Genomic DNA, 17778 nt, shown 5'->3' with positions numbered 1-17778 from the left:
CGTGTTTCTAAAATGTGAAGGAAGTTTTACAACTGTCACAACTGTTAAACATTTCACATCTCTGTGGGTGAAGGAGGCCATATCAGCAGCTGTCCAATCACTGCCTCAAGATGAAGGAATGCGGAGTAGCCGCTCTAATACAAATTCATGTTTTTTTGTACTTTGATTTTTTATATATACATATATATATATTAGAATCCATCTATGCATAGTGAAGGTTATGGTTAGAGGCTACAATTTTCATCCACCGACATGTAGCTCTTCTTCTGCAGAGATAATAAAACACAGACACATATGCACATATGATTTCGCACAATTGTAATGTGGTTGTGCCACTAAAGCATCCATAAATTGGATTTGAATTGGATTGAACTGAAATTAAATTGATTGGGCTTGAACTGAATTTAGAGATTCCATCTTCGCTTGGCTCAACCTCATGCTGTGTTTACGCCCAGAGACAGGCTTTCTGAGAAACATTAATAGAAACAGGCCCGCTGAAACCCCTCCACCACCTTTTTGTAAGCACTTCTGAGGACAGCAAAGGGAATGAAAATACTGAATACTGTCAGGTATGATATCTGGTTATTGTAGAAAAAAAGGGGAAAATAACTCACATTTACATTGTACAGCCTCAGTTACTGTTAGAAACACAAAAAGGCTGCCTATATATGAAGTCAGGAGAGCTGTTAATTGTAGGAAACTGTCTCCTCTTCTGGCAAAAAACTGAAACAAAAAACAGCAGCTTTATAAAGCCTGAGAGACATCAGTATTTCACATTTGAGCCCACAACATATACCAATCGGCCTTTTTTATGTTGTTGTTGTTGTTGTTGTTATGTTGTTTTTGTAATCAGCGTTGGTTGATTAGAATGGTAGTGTTATTGATATCATTTTATGAATTCATAAATTGACCCTTGCACCTTGAGCAAGGCTGGATTACCAACTGGGCAAAGCAGACAAGTACCTGGGTCCCTGAAGGCCCCATACATTATAGTAATATTCATTGGATGTAAGTTGGTTTTGCTAACTAAATTGTTTTGTATACGCGCAAATTATGTCTGGGACAGTTCAAATGTCAAAGGCCTTTGTAGTAATACCTGTCTCACCAGTGTGTCAAATTTACATGCTACATATTCCTCATTAAATATGTAATTAATCAGGGTGTCCATAGGGGCCTATGAGGCTAGTTTTTGCCTTGGGGCCCACTGGGTTAATCCAATAATGACCATAATAATAGAAAGAAAACCACAAATAGACTACTATTGAGTAGTAATTGATTCAATATGAACACTAATATATATTTATTTTATTTTTTACTATTTTGAATTTTTTTTATTTGTAAGCGTTTTGTAACTTGTGTTCAATACAAGACTAAGAGTACAATATAAGGGTTTTAGGTGATTTACTGTAATTTCCCCACTGGGGATTAATAAAAAGTATGGATTAAATAAAATTTACATTCAGAAAGGAATGAGTGGACATAAATCAGTGCGCCTGCAGGTCTCAGCGGCGGCTCAGGGAACTGCATGAAGTGGAAAGAGGAGGAGAGAGGAAGTTCTCCAAAACTTTTTTTTTCTCCCCTGAACGGATTCTGGAGAAGCTCCGTTAGATATTTAGAAGAGGGGGAACCGACCAGAAGAATAGAAGAAAACGCAGGGGAGATAACGGCGTCAAAGGGGTTATCCCTTCTTCTCTTTGTGTCTCCTCACATGAAAGCCGTGGAAAAAGCGTTTTTGCCTTTGTCCTGTGTATATTGTTCCTTACCAGACTGAGAGGACTTACACATCAGAGGCGATGAGATGTGAGTGAGCTATGCCTTGTGGAAATGGACAGACTTTATCCAAGCGAAAACATGGCGTCTGCTTCCCGAGGTTTAGCTTCTTTTCCAGTCTGCTTGTGGCGCTCTGCTGCGTGGAGGCATGGGGCTCCGGGCCGCAGGGGGACGGCGGCAGGAGTTGCAGCCCCTGTCCCGTTAACTGCAGCTGCGCGCTGGCGGGGCCCCAGCCATCCTGCGTCGTCAACTGCTCCAACATCGGGCTGGAGAGGGCCCCAGCAGCAGCAGACATCCCGCTGGCCACCAACGTACTGTAAGTAAATTGCTTAAACAGGCTGAGGAGGGCAGGGATGTCTAGTGGAGGGTACATGAACTCAATTTAACCAGGTTTAAATGGTTGGAATAGTTTTAAGTTTACTCTAATGAAAATTTCAAAAGGATCATACTGGGTTATATTCATTTAAGTCTCATAACATGGCAAGCAAGTAACCTAATAGGCTACTTTAGATTCCCCCCACACGCACTATTTATTTTTTTGTTATTCTTTTGACAAATGTGTTTGTATATTGATGGTTGTTTGCCATGTGGTGATCAGTAATTGGCTGGTTTAAAAAAAAATGTAATTCACACGACATCAATCTTTTTTTTTTGTTGCTTCATTTACAATTAAGAAAAAGGTCATTATCTTTAGGCTACCCTATATAAGTTGAGTATATTTGTGCTTTTTTGTTTGTTGTTGTCATGCGAGAAGCAAAATCAATTGGTCAATCAATAGGTCAATTGACAGAAATGTAATCAGCAGCTAGTTTGATAATCAATTAATCATTTGAGTCACTGGTGAAGCAAAAAATAAAGGCGTATATTTTTGCAGCTTCTTAAATGTGTGTATTTACTGTTTTTCTGCATTGTGTATAATTGAAAATTGGTCATGCAGTTTTTCTCAATTTTCAGACATTACACGTAATGATTTGGCGATTAATCGAGAATATAATTGGCAGATTAGACACTAATGAATAGAATAATTTCTTGCAGCCGAAACCATGCATATTAACTCTGACATACAGTATGTGGTGATTTAATTATAATGTGGCCTTGAAAAACTTTACACTGAACCTGCACTGTGCACCAGTGTAGGTTGTTATAAATTATATTTCAAGAAAAACATGCAACATTTATAATAATAAAAATGGGTAGGACTTTCTATGCATAAAGGTGACCTTTTCTTGTGTGGCACAGGCTTCTATTAAAGGCCAGACTGCTAGTGACACTGTGTGTGTTGATGTGTGTGTTATTCTTATGTGTCTCAGTTTTGGTAGTTTAAATGGAGTTGGTCACCAGAGAAGTGAACCTGGTGTTTGCGGTGCAGATCAGTCTTCAGCCTCTGGTGCTGCAGCAGCGAGAACATTCTGTTCTGCGCCGACGGAAGACATATGTTATCAATTATTTATCTCCCCTCACACTACCTTTTCATTTAAGTTAGACATGTACCAGGCCTATAGTCAATGCACATTATTTTGGAACTTTAAGATACTTGACTAAATAAGCATGTGAATATGGTTTAAATTAGGTTTTGGATATACAACATCAAAAAATACAACTGCGTTTCAACTGAAATTCCTCACAACGAAAGGCAATGTGCATATTTATTATTTTGAATAAATTAAACTTTTCCCCTCATCTCAACAGGTTTCCTTAATAGCACTTGACTTTTAGTGATAGTACTTGCACATGGGAGGAAGAGTGCTCTGTTAAGTGCCCTGTTAATTAGAGGCAGACCCTGCAGCAGGATCTGTCTTTAATCATGTCAGACTCTATTGGAGCGATAATTGCATCAGTCTAGATAAACCTCCTTGACTCTACTGTACCAGCAGAAGCCTATGCGGAGGTGACTCACTGTGAACATTACTGTCCTCACTAATTTGGCTTGAATGTATGCTACTCCCACCCGTTAAACAGAAGCATGGAATTAAAATCAGATATTTTAATTAAGTCTCCAGCCAAGATCCAGTGGAGAACTTAACGGTATTTATTTTTCAATGCTGCAGGCAGTGCTTGTACCTATCCAATCATTATTTAAAGAATTAAAGAAAGTAATTTACTTACAGGAACTTGGTCAAGGTAATGGCCAGACTGTCTGAGGCAGATAGAAAGATGCTTGCTCTTGAGGGAATTACTGTAATTGTTGGAATTGTTGGGGCTTTGTAAATTATAGAGTGTGGTCTAGACCTACTCTATCTGTAAAGTGTCTCGAGATAACCTATGTGATGATTTGATACTATAAATACAATTGAATTGAATTAATGTATTTGATAGTAATGCCCTCCTCCAGTCCTAGATTGGACTGTTTTCTCTCGCTTTGTGTTTTGTTGTGTGTGAAGTTGAGACTTTGGAGGAGTAAACAAACCATGGCTCTGCACTTGGATTGGTGTCAAGTAGGAGGGATGCTGTAAATGAATAATAGGCTAGTGGTGTGTGTGTATCACCATATGCCGTTGCAACTCTTTTGCTCCATACAGACTTGGCTAGTCCTGCTTTCATTCACAATGTCAGTATGTACATTATACCATTGAAGGGGTGGAAGACGAAGCACATACATTACTGATCTTTCATAATCAACAAATGTTGATTATTCTCTCCATTAATCGTTTATAAAAAAAATTCCAACAGTAGCGGAAAATGCCCATCAAAACCACGCACCTAAAGTGAGTGTTTTGTCTGACCAACAGTCCAAAGTCCAGAGATATTCCGTTTACTATCAAATGAGAGAAAGGAGGTAAACACACAATGGAGAAGCTGGATCCAAAAAAGATTTGTCATTGTTTCTTGAAAAATGACTTAAGCCATTAATTGATTATCAAAATAGTTGCTGATTGATTGACTTATAGATTAATAGTTTCATTTCCAATCTTGGAACCCATTGGCAATCGGCAATTTAGCCTGTGAGGCCAGGGGCCACTATTTTGGGGGTTCCAGTGTAGCAAGTGGATATCCAGACCACAACTTCCTCTTCTGTGAGCAGTCATTGTTTACAGTCAAAAAATTTTGGAGGTGTTTTAGGTCCAGACGACATTTTGGCTAATCAAATGAATGCAGATAAATAAATAAAACAGCTAATCAAAAGCTAAATAATTGTCAGACGATAGCCGATGGTTTCCGAGATTGCATTTCAGTCAATACTTCTCGGACTACAAATGTAAACCAGAACGCTTCCAATACCAAAATCTTATTCTGTCTCCTACAGATTCTGTTCATATGCAGATATCTGTTTATGGAGATGTTTTCATCTCCATTGCAGATACATGATTAAGCATAGGCATTCAGATCTCACCTCATTATCAACACAGTTACTAAATGACTGTGAACAGTCACCTCACTCAATAAATACTTGGGGCATGTTCAACTTTTGTTTAAACTGAAACAGTGGTGTGTTGAACACCTTGTTGTGTGTGCAAGTGCACTACCTTTTTAATACCACAAATTTGCATGCACATCACTGCCGATTGGTTAACACCTCTGACACATAAACCGACGTATCTCAAAGCCTGTTGCACACCGTTTCTAGAAAATATGTCGTCAACCCGGACACCGTAGCAAAACGCTCCTTATTTCAAGTGAGGCAATGCACCTTCACTATAAACCACTGCACCCTGGAATTGTTGTCAATGCCGTAGTGTTTTAAATGGTTTTTATGCACATTTATTATTTATTACTCATTTGTTTACTTTTGCGATAAATAGATTAGGGTTACAAGATATATCGATTCAATATCGTTATCGCAATATTTCGAAAGTGTCGCAATAAGTATGCAATATTTTGTTTATATTGTGGAGTGCTGCGTCCTGTCCGTTGGCTGTGTGGCCTAGTTGTGTTTGATTTAGAGCTCACTTGAAACGCTATAATGATCATGTTTCATTGGCCAGTTACCGTGCCACTTGAACATGTTAGTGCACGTCAGCGCATGGGGTCCACTACGTGACAAACCCTATGGAGCGTACCACGTGTGTGCATATTTCAACAGAGTGACGGTGTAAGTCAAGAAATAGATAGAGACAACAACACGGAACGAATCAGAGAAGCAAAAGAAAAGTTGTGTCCTGTTCTCTTTATTTATTTATTTTATGCTGTCCAACCAGTAAAACATGTCCTGTTCTGTAGACATGGTCCTTATTTATTCATTCATGTTGTACCAGTCCAATATGACCGTCCGTTGAAATAAACCTTGTGTGTTAGAAAACTTGTTTAATTTGTTATGAATCTATTTTGATGCCTTTTCCCGTAACTTTTGTAATTTTACATATGTTTAAAAATATCGCAATTAATATCAATATCGCAATATTCATAATCGATATCGCAATATCACATTTTGTCAATATTGTGCAACCCTAAAATAGATGAAAGGAAGCCAGTATGATGCAGTAGTACTTTTTAAGGAAAGGATAATTGTGATGTTTTGTATATATGGTGTCTATGGGGATATATCGATCACAAGGTCAATTTATTGTAAGGAAGCCGGAAATGGCCTCCCTGATGAATTTGAAACCGTGTTTTCATTTTTTTTATGGACTTGGATTGGAGCTTTCACTGGTCTGCACTTTGCTGTGTGTGTGTTTGCTCATAGTGGGAACTTGTTGCCAAAACAATTCTTTAGTAGTTTAGTTTAGTTTCCAGAGTAGAGTTCACCATTTGACAGTTTCAGCAGAGGCAGGCCCACGCATCGGAGGCATTTTCTGTGGTAAAATGAAGAAAGCAAAATTCAGATGTTCATTTTTTCCATCAAAATCAGCAATGCGATGTGAACTTCATGTGTCTCTGCTGGTCGTTAGAGAGGTAGAGAGTGAGAGAGAAGACAAGGCACGATGGATGTGTTTTTGAATTTCCTTTTAATTTTCATGCACTTCTTTTTTGCATAAAAATATTTAGATTATCACAGCAGTAGTTACTTTGGCAGAGCGTGATTATTTTGACTTTAAATTTGTGGTTGTGCGTAGGGCTGTAGCGATACACTAATCTCACGATACGATACACGATATTCAGCTCACGATACGATATATATCACGATATTCAGCCAACGATACAATTCGATACGATTTTATATACCAGTGGGGACCGAGTGATTTTGGTGACATCTTGTGAGTGTTCCATTTACTTGGATTTAATTAATTGAACTGAAAACATCAATTACACAATATATGTCTCTGACTGGACAGAGAGTCTACAGCAGGGATCATCAACTACATTTTTTTCTGAATTTTTCTAAGCACTCTGGCGGCCGGACTTTCAAATAAAGAAAATAAAATTAATTTATACCTAATACGCCTATTCTTGTTCGAAATTTTCACTTTCTTACTGAATTAATGCTACTATTTTTTAACATGTATTAGTGTGAGCAAACTCCTAAAAAACATGGAAACTCCATAATGATAACTGGCTCTTTAACTAGAAAAAGATCTCAGACTAGGAGGCAGTTTACTGAGGAGTGATGGATAAAGTCTGTGATTATGGAAACATTATTGTAGTATGCAGCATCCTGATTGGTGGAAAATGCTTGCAGAAAGAAAGGCTGTTGTCAGGTAAACATGTCACTGTCAAAGAGGCTGAAGCAAAAAGTTGACGTGCAAAAGCCAAAAGCCCAGCTTTAATGATTAATGACTGATAAGCAGGCTATGCACTCGTCATGTATGCCTCATTTGCAATGAAACAATGTTGTTGCAAAATAATACAACCAGAATCATCATCATCATCATCACTCGAACATAACGATCGCGTCATTCACGTGCATATTAAGTAGCTCCAGATTGTCCGCTCTAGCGGAGAGTTTGGTTTGTTCAGCCAACAGTGGGGTTTAGAAGAATTTGTCAAAATTTCCAGATTCCCGGCAACCTAAGATAAACAGTTAGACTACAAACCGACATTTTTTGTTTTAGCTTGTTTGTAAAAATTCGCTATTTGCAGAGTAGAGCTGTGTTTGCGTAAAACAGCACGGTGGACTGAGCAGATTGAAATATCGCTTTCTACATGTTTATGCCGGTCTACACAGGTGAGTGCACTGATAAATATTGACTTTCTACTCACGAAGGTTTAATTATAGCCTATTTACAGAAAAGAGACCAGCGTGAGTTCATCTGCCCCAGCGGCCGTTGGTAACTCTGTATCGTTCCCAGTCAGGTGCGGCGTGTTTTAACCTTTAACACACACACATCTCGGTTCAGCTTTGTGTGTGTGTGTGTGTGTGTGTGTGTGTGTGTGTGTGTGTGTGTGTGTGTGTGTGTGTGTGTGTGTGTGTGTGTGTGTGTGTGTGTGTGTGTGTGTGTGTGTGTGTGTGTGTGTGTGTTTTAACGCACACACATCTCGGCTCAGCCGTGTGTGTGGAGCTCGGGCATCGCTGTAGGCTACAGAATCCCGGCATTTGAATAGAGATGTAAATACAGGGGGCTGGGTTTTTGCTCTAAATGCTTGAAATGATAAATAACAGAACGCATTTTTTCCTCTTTACATTTTGTGAATTCATGATTATTCTGGGGGTCAGACTAAAAGCTTTGGCGGAGGGCCGCCAGTTGACGTTGGCTGCTCTACAGCGACACTAACGGCTGGCTGAACAAATCGCTCTTCCTGCAACGTGAACGGGGGTAAACACGGGGAATTTGAATGGGACTTATGTATCGATACTCGCGGCATAAAAATCGATACTTTCTTGGGGGAAAAAATATCGATTTATATCGCAGATATATATATATATATATATATATATATATATATATATATATATATATATATATATATATATGCTCAGCCTTAGTTGTGCGTTGTGTTAGATATTTTTTTAATAATGTTCAAAGTCAATGTTTTCACTGGTCTGTGTAATCTTATTGCATTTATCAAAGGCTAAATTAGACTCTCAATATTTTTTCCTATAAGAAAAATTCAGATTCGTGATTTATAAAAGGCTATTTCATCAAGGCTTAGAAATATTGAGATATTACTACTCTACTCTAAAGTTTGCTGTATGGAGTCTGGTCTAAAATATGCACACATGTTCTGTGAGCCTGGAGGGGATTTCAAGTTTGTTTTCTGTTTAATCTCAGAAAGCTGTTCGCAGTAACAAAACTGTTTTGTTAAACAGTTTTCCTTTCAGTGAAAAGCAACAGATTTTCATATGATGAAGTAAAAGATTAGACAGTAATAAAAAAACTGAAGAAAGAACACAATGAGAAAGGACCTTAAAAAAGTTGAAGCATTTATGTTCTAATCTCCTCTGTGCCCCTACCTGGCCTCATATTTAAATATTTTAGACATACAGCTGGTATATATATTTCTGCACATACTACAAACTGCAGTTGGAGAAAAGCATTCCTATTAAACACCAGTCCATCTGTTCCAACCCACACACATCATAAAAATCTCTTACCACTTCATACAGACAGTTTATGCAACTCTGAAGTCACTTTTGGGAAATGCTTGTGGATTGCATTAAGGTTTTTAAAGTCTCTATAGTCTTTGTTTAGTATGCAGAATGCTGTGACACCATTTATTGTGGTGCTATGCCTGTCCTGGGACAGTAGACAAAGAAAGGTGATGAGAAATTCAGTCAACATCTGTCTGAAAGAACACAGTTTAGAACTCTTCTTCTATTCAGTTCACACTGGAAGACAAGAGGTTGGTGTAATAGAATTTATAGAATAATAGAATTCATAGAATAGAATAATAGAATTTATAGAATAGCATTATAGAAAAATTTCTTTGGCAACATGTTATTTAATGCATTGCTTAGTATTTCAAACTTCAATTTCATTGCTATTATTTTCCTTTTAAAAGCTTGGTAACCTTGGTCAATAGGTTATAAAAACAACAAATATTCTAACATACTGATGATTGTTGAGTTGTTATATCTGCAGTCATTTGACCCTTTGTATATAGGCTACAGTACACACATTAAATTCAGTTAAAGGTGCTCTAAGCGACGTTGGGTGACGTTACTTCTTGTTGACGTTCAAAGTATTTTCAAACAAAACGAAGACTAGCTCGCTCCTCCCTCATCCCGTTCCCTCTCTTCTGTGCTTCAGCGCACTAAGCCCCCCCCCATGTTTGCAGGTTGGACCACTTTGTTTTTCTTGGCGTGTGGACCCTAGGCTGTCTACAGAGACTGCGTTTTTTTTGCAGTGTGTTTAGGGGACCGGCAGCTCGCGGATAGTGAGGAGATGTTTGCTGTATGTGACAAAAAATGTTGTAGCCTAAAAACCGCGTGACATCGCTTAGAATACCTTTTAAGTCAGTCAAATAAAAAATAACACAGAGGCCATGTCAGAGTCGAAGGAAATCAAAGGATTTTTTTTTTTATTTTGTATTGAACACAAGCTATATTTGTCAGGCTTAGCTCTGTGTTGTCATACTTGAGTCAGCTGTCAGTCTTTGCTCTAGGGGCTACTGTAGCTACTTTGTTAGCATCAGGTACCTTGTCTCAGCTGTGCTTTGATGGAAATGTGAACGCTAATATGCTTACAATTTACATGAAATGAATAGCTTGTTAATATGTATTTTGCATGTTAGCGTACCTTTTTAATGCTAACGTTGCTTTAATGAGGGGGGCCTGTGTGTTAAACTGTGTTACATTATTGATAGCAGGCTAACCTGCTTAGCACTTGCATGGGATGTATGTATGCTAGCATGTTAACGTTACTTTTTTCATGCTGTTGTTAGTTGGTATGCTAGCATGTTAATGTTACTTTTTTCATGCTGTTGTTAGTTGTGTAAGGAGGTGCCAGTTGATATTTTAGAACTCTCACAGTTAATTTCTCACCACCTGTACAGCATGTTAGCACACTATGTTTGCAATATTATTTAAAAAAAAAAAGTGTATAGGTGCCAGAGAACAAAAAATACTGTGAAACATTTTAACTTAATGTTGAACCTTCAAACACAGGTGTAACTAATAGTCACTAATTGCTAACTATGATGCCATCCTTAAAGTTACCAATTCACCTGTGTGTTTTCTACTAAGTCAAAATATTGTTTCTACATGAACATTTTTTCCAGTTCCAGTAAATTGGTTGGAAATGGAAAAAGAGGTTGCATTGTTTTGCAATTTTCCTTATGTTGTTGAAGACTATATCTGTCTTGAGCAGTGCACACTTTACATGAACACACGTACGGTCTCACACATGCTAATGGTCCTAATCGACCTGCTCAGGAGATGCATACACACAGACGTACTGCAAGCGTGGTAATGTGTTTTTTGCGTATTTACAGCGAGCAGTTTTGTCTTTGCACTGAGGCTTCACAGCTGTCCGACAGACAAGACTCAATCTCATATTCTGCCACTTTTTGGAGGTTTTCAATCTCTGCTCCTCTCCTCCTCCAGAGATGGTTCCTCCACCACTTCTACACAAGCACACACTGGCTTTAATCAAAGAATTTCTAAGATAGGAAGAAGTTCCACTCCCTCGTTACTTCCAGCTTCTGAACTGGTTGCAGTTCCACCAGAGTTCCATATAGGGGGCGCTCACAGGCCAGTGCAGAATGAATGGGACTCTATGGAGCTATACCCCTCAAAAACCACTTTTCTCAGGATATATTTTTTTGTCTAGTAATTTGAATGTTGCATTCGAAAGGGGAGGCTAAGAAAATACACATTGCTGTGTGTTAGATTTTTTTAAAGTGGCTTTTTTGTTCTAAAAAGCCTTTTTAAAATGTCAATGACATCATACACATATACGGCCAGAGATACTGCTTTACGGCGAGCTCTGAGTCGCTTCCTTTGTTCTCTCGAGGCATCGACAACACAGCTGACAGGTTAGGCTCTCCCTGTCAATATACGTGCTAGAAAGAGGTTTGCTAATGTTTTAAAGACCACACCAAAATATTCACTCTGATATTCAGGTTCTGCTTCGGATGCCGTCAAGTGGGATCTCCGATCGTAATCAGTCCTTCACTGACCAATCAGCATTCATTAGCAGAATGCTAGCGTGTTATGGGCTACAACGACTCACCCTGTAAGAAATCAAAAGGACATAAGTACTCGTTCATTCAACTTTTGACCTATAATCCATGTTGAACTTGCAAAAACTACAATCAAATCTGAGGTTTCTCAACGACAATCAGGCGAAAGAGACACATTTAGCCGTCTAGCTCCATAGAGTCCCATTCATTTTGCACTGGACCGCGATCACCCCCAGTGGAACTCTGGTGGAACTACAACCAAAATCCGGTACAATGGGGCTGGATAGGGAGTGGAACAGCTTTCCGTAGACCGGCTTTGCTTTAATGAAGTGGGAAAGGAAAAATTGAATCTACCAGCCATATGCAAGGGAGAATTTGTTGTGTTACCATGGCGATAGTAACTAATGACATCACTCTCAGAAGCGCAGACATTCCAGAGGGAAGAAACAGGGAGAGAAGACAAGGCAGCTCCCATGCTTTGTGTGTGTGTGCGTGCGTGCGTGCGTGCGTGTATGTTCATGCACTAGCAATTTTTAACTGGTGGTAACAGAAATGTTGGTTCTATTATTAACTAATTTAGGTGGTGGTGGTGGTTACACGGCAGACTGAAGAAGGAATTTTTGCAAGAAGGCCTGTGTGTGTGTGTGTGTGTGTGTGTGTGTGTGTGTGTGTGTGTGTGTGTGTGTGTGTGTGTGTGTGTGTGTGTGTGTGTGTGTGTGTGTGTGTGTGTGTGTGTGTGTGTGTGTGTGTGTGTGTGTGTGTGTGTGTGTGTGTGTGTGAGGCACTTTTGACATAACGTAGATTGCAGCAATGTGGGGGAGATGCATCTACACAGACATAAATAAAACAAGACAAGTGGAAGTAGCAGGGAGATGTACTACGAAGTGAGATTAATGGGTTAGTGAAGTTAAGCCTAAACCCAGAGTTTTTGTGTGTGCAATTTCATAAAAACAAGTAGGGAAGAAAATTAAAACTGTTTTTCCTGCATTCATTGACAGCATGTAAGAGGGTGTGTGTGTGTGTGTGTGTGTGTGTGTGTGTGTGTGTGTGTGTGTGTGTGTGTGTGTGTGTGTGTGTGTGTGTGTGTGTGCGCGCGCGCACGTGCGCATCAGTCTTTGAGTGAGTGTGTTAAACCGCTGCACACAGCTGCCCTTCACTTGCCAGCTGGACACCAGACGACCCAGGCAGCAGCAGCTGGAAAAATGGACAGAATGTTCTAAAGATGTTCGGGAGAGGAGTGGAGAGGAGTGGAGAGGAGTGGAGAGGAGTGGAGAGGCAGAGAAGCAAAGTTTTAGGCTTTTTAGACCAAACCTCTCAGTCAACATCCCCGTCTCCCCAACTCCTCATGCCATTCCCCTAATTTCATGCTCCCTCTCTTCCTTCAGTAGGGAAAGTACCCAACTACTTCTGAGATCCCCCAACACACGCACACACACACTTATGGCCCAGGCATGAGGTGCCTTATTGCCACTTCTGGAGGAGGCTGGCGAGCTAAGATAGGCGCCCATGGGACAGGCAGCCCACAGTAGGGCGATTGTTCTCCAGAGCTGGCCTGCGTCGCTCACAGCTGGTTCCCCCAGTTTATCCTGTGCTTTTCCTTCACACCTACCTTCTCCCCCTCTAACGCCATCATCTTTAACTAATATAATAATCCTTTGCTTTTGTCCTGCTCCCTCTTCTGTAAGACTCATACAGGTCTGCCCAGCCTTCGAAACATAAACAAAGCAGCAGAGTGAAAAAATAGAAGAACTTGAGAGAAGTGACTGGGGGAGGGTAGGAGCGGCAGGGAGGCTGAGGGTGATGAAAGCGACCACGGAGCAGTCTGTGTTTAGTGGGTTAGTGGAGCGCTGGCCTTCACTTACAGGGACTTGGACCACTTTGCCACCACGATGCAGGAGATACCAATCTGTCATGTGATCAGACCTAAATCACAGTTTTCATCACCAAACTTAAAACTTTTTTTTGTTCTAAAATGTGTGCAAAGGGAAGACCGATGAAGTCAAACAGATATAAATCTATTTTAGTGGCTTTCTAATGTTTTTTTCATTTGTGTGTGTGTGTGTGTGTGTGTGTGTGTGTGTGTGTGTGTGTGTGTGTGTGTGTGTGTGTGTGTGTGTGTGTGTGTGTGTGTGTGTGTGTGTGTGTGTTCTCATCCTACAGCTCAGAATAAGTGGCACCAGACAGGCCTTATAAGGAATGGTTAGATCATTGGCCACACCGTTAGTAAAACAGAAGTGTGTGTGTGTGTGTGTGTGTGTGTGTGTGTGTGTGTGTGTGTGTGTGTGTAGGCATATACACACCTCAAGTGGGCTTTACTGTGTGTGTAAGTAAAACCATGTGTGTCCAGAGGTAGTTGAGAGAACGGGAGCCTGTTGCTAATAGACATGGTGAAGGTCACATTATATGGTCATGTTAAACACACATACACACAACACCACATACACACACACCCCTTCTCTCTACTTAATCTACTCTTGTCTATGCAGCAATGCCCATAAGGTCAAAAACAACGTTTGTGTTTACAGTTGAGTTGTGTACACACACACACACACACACACACACACACAGACGTTGATGTTAATAGCATTACAAAAGGCGAGGTGTTAGCCTAATATGTGAATGTTCAGCTTGTGGGTGGAGCGTCTTAATGTTGTCCTGTTTCATCTACTGATGGGTTTAGCAGAGGAGATCTCTCTCTCTCTCTCTCTCTCTCTCTCTCTCTCTCTCTCTCTCTCTCTCTCTCTCTCTCCTCCATCTTTCTTACACAGCGTGTCTGGAATGTACAGATGTTTCCTTTTGGGAATGGGCGTCCTGCTCTGTTCACACACATAGAAAGAAAGAAAGAAAGAAAGAAAGAAAGAAAGAGAAAGGAGTGTGCATTCCCATACACTCAAACACACATTTTTTCTGTCTTAAACTTTGATTATGAATTGTTGCTGTGAAATTTGTGTCTACTGAACAAACTCAAGGCCGGCAGTATCTTGTCGTCCCTAACACACACACACATGCACACACAGTGCATTTTGTCCTCCCACAGCCCCTGGCTTCTTGTCTCCTGGCTCCTTGTTTTTTTTTTCTTCCTTTTGTCTCGTTTTCACATGCAGCTGAGGCTTTGCTGCGAATGCACACACACAGAAGACCAAAGCCACTTAACTTAGCTCGACTCCGTCCTGCTTCCTCCTCTGCTCTCCTTGTCTCTGCAACTCACCACAGCTCCACCAATTCAGTTTTCTCATTTCCTGACTCCTTTCATCTATTGGTATCTCGCTCAACATACCGGTAACATTGTGTATGCAGTGTACAGTATGTGTGCATGTATACTATACTCATTAAAGCTGGACCAATAAATTAGCCAGGCTTATATGTTGTCTGGTATTAGATTATTGCAGATATAATGAGGCATAGCGTAAGTTCTGGCAGGTCACAGAGTTAAGCTTGGCTATGATATCAGCACAGAGTTAACAGTTCCTAAGCCAGCACACCAGCTGATGGCTCAGCTGATTCCCTCTTTTGATTGGATTTCCAAATAGCGCGCTTTATTTAAACTGCGTTTCCCAGCCTACCTTGCTGCATCTCTGCTAGCGCTTGCAACCCACCTCCACCCCAGCTCCTCCTTTTAAATTCATGTTGTCTGACTTAATCAATTTCGTGTCTCTGTCATTGATGCTGCTCTGTTCTGTACCCTATGGGGATACTGCACTGCTGCTCTGTGTTGCATATTCTGGCTTATTAGTAACACGTAATTTTTTATACAGAAATACAATGGATATGTTTAAGGCTAATTTAGAGACAATGTTCTTGCCATTACATAGTTTGTCCATTGGAGAGACTTTGTTTACTTTCCAAATGTAAAATGTTCTACTTAGTACTTATGTTGGTCACAATTATTTAATAACCACATCATTTAAGGGATCCTTATGAAAAAGTTTTGTTTATGTAAAACAAACATTGCCGTGTGTAACAGTCCAATATTGATACCAGTATTTGGTCTCAAAACTCTGGTATCGGTCAGGTTTGTATTATTTTCCAATAATAACATATTTTTAAATGAAACTAAGAAAATCAAAGGACATTAACATAGTAGAAGAGAGTGTGTCCGCTTGCAATTTTGATTGTCCTGAAATTTAATTTTCTTTCGCAAATTTGGCCATCTGAAAGTAACTCCAGAAAATTTCTGAATTTGAGTAATTCCTTCAATCATGTCAAGTGCCAAAGTGAAAGTGCTGGTTCTTGCTGTCCTGCTCATCTTTCACCTCCGCTTCCCTCTTCTTGTCACTAGTAAAGGAGGAATAATTTGTGTTAGTAATCAACTATACCTACTGTGTGTAAGAACAGAACTGAAGAGGATAAAAAAGGCAAAACCTGACTGTCGCACAGTAGACTCAAAAAGGAAGTCTATGATTTAATGAAGTGCAATACATGAATGTATGAATGTGGGCGAGTGACATTTACAGTAGTTTCCACATTAGCATCTTCTATCGCCTTTTAGTCACATCCTGACTAACAGAGGTTTATTTCCTACTGTTTAATTCAAGATTCAAGATTAACTTTATTGTCCCACATCGTGGGAAATTTGTCTTGGGCACTTACTTAACCCATGCTGCAGCCATAGTAAAAACAAACAACACAGACAGCATGTACAAACAAGAGATACCATACAACAGACCGTACTATGGTCCTGATGGTGTATACAAATTGAAAATGATTCACTCACAAACCCAATTAGCCAAATTAATCTACTATCACATTATTAGGCAACTCAAGTCTTCATTCTAATTGTAGGTTTATAGCTGGATGGCATCATTTTATATATGATTTTATAATGGTAACCCCTTATTGGCTGAAGCTGTGATTTAAGGTTGCAGTACACTTGACTCAACATGACATTCAAACAGCTTACTTAACTTAAAGGAACATTCCATCAATTTTACACACAAAGGTCAGGTTACTTGTCTAGGGGAGTACTACTTAGCTTGTGAAAACACTATGCTGTCATTCTGGAGGCTTCTGGAGGTTCTTTTTTTCTATAGTCTGAGAAAATAACCCTGATGATGTCATAGTCATGTCATTAGCCTGGGCTTTGAGACTTAAAACGTCTTTAAAGCCTGTGTTACAAACATGGGACATGGGGTTTGAAAGAAGTTGCCATTTATTAGACAGGGAGAGTCATAACAAATGTTGGTATTGGTTGCATTATGGGAAATGTGGGATCTTGTGTTTTTGTAGCTTGACCCATGCTAAGGACTAAAAAGTCAGCATGCCTCGGCCTCTGCTTATTTAATTTCGACCATTCTTCTTCAAAACTGTCGCTTGTGAGTCCCCCAACTTTATGAAAGATTGTCCATTTAATTTTGGTGATTTTCATTATTTAATTATTTACTTGGGGCATCTTGGTACTAGGGCTGTCCTCGACTAAAGAAATTCTTAGTCGACTAACACTTACACGATTTTGTCGACTAATCGATTAGTTGATTTAATTGACAGAGCTGTGCGCTTTGAGAGGTGGTTAAGACTAGAAAAGCACAATATAAATGGAGTTAATTAACCATCTGTAAAACAGAGGTTCTCCACAATTAATCCTGCAAAGGACCACTTTAAATCTTGTGTCTACCATAAATGTGCTCAGAAGTTTCTTGGAAATGAGTAATTAAGCATGAATAAGCATAAAAAATGACTAATCGACTAAAGAAATCTTAATCGACTAAGACCAAAACGACCGATTAGTCGACTAAGAGGTGGCAGCCCTACTTGGTACAACAACATTGTGAGATAGGGCATGCCTTGTCAGAAGTCTGCGCTCCCAAAGTGCCCTTGTAGTTTGTAGTTTTGTGGAGGATTGGACATCGAGAACCGGTTCCAACTTGGAATAATTTTTTTTATTGGAATCGTTTGGAAAATCCGGTTTCAAATTTTACACGTTCAAGTTTTGGTTTCCTTAGCAGCCACCATACTTCCAGATACTTTTTGTGTTGCAGCAACGGAGCACCGTAAGCAGTGCTCTAGAGTGGCTTTATTTGACGTTGAAAAAGCCTGGTAAAACTTTAAATCACCATTGAATCTAAATTTTAAAAA

At 39.7% G+C, this 17778-nt stretch overlaps 1 protein-coding gene across 1 annotated transcript in view; it reads left to right on the top strand.

Moving 5' to 3' along the window:
* Positions 1-1590: 1590 nt before the first annotated feature.
* pkd1a (polycystic kidney disease 1a) overlaps positions 1591-17778 on the top strand; it is a 67323-nt gene continuing 51135 nt past the window's right edge. The window contains exon 1 of the mRNA XM_028566923.1: positions 1591-2086. Coding sequence (XP_028422724.1) covers positions 1812-2086 — 275 coding nt within the window. The 5' untranslated portion in view covers positions 1591-1811. The remainder of the gene's footprint in view (positions 2087-17778) is intronic.

The sequence above is a fragment of the Perca flavescens genome, chromosome 2, assembly GCF_004354835.1.
Source record: "Perca flavescens isolate YP-PL-M2 chromosome 2, PFLA_1.0, whole genome shotgun sequence".
NCBI classification, from domain to species: Eukaryota; Metazoa; Chordata; class Actinopteri; order Perciformes; family Percidae; genus Perca; species Perca flavescens.
This window is presented reverse-complemented; position numbering and strand designations above follow the sequence as displayed.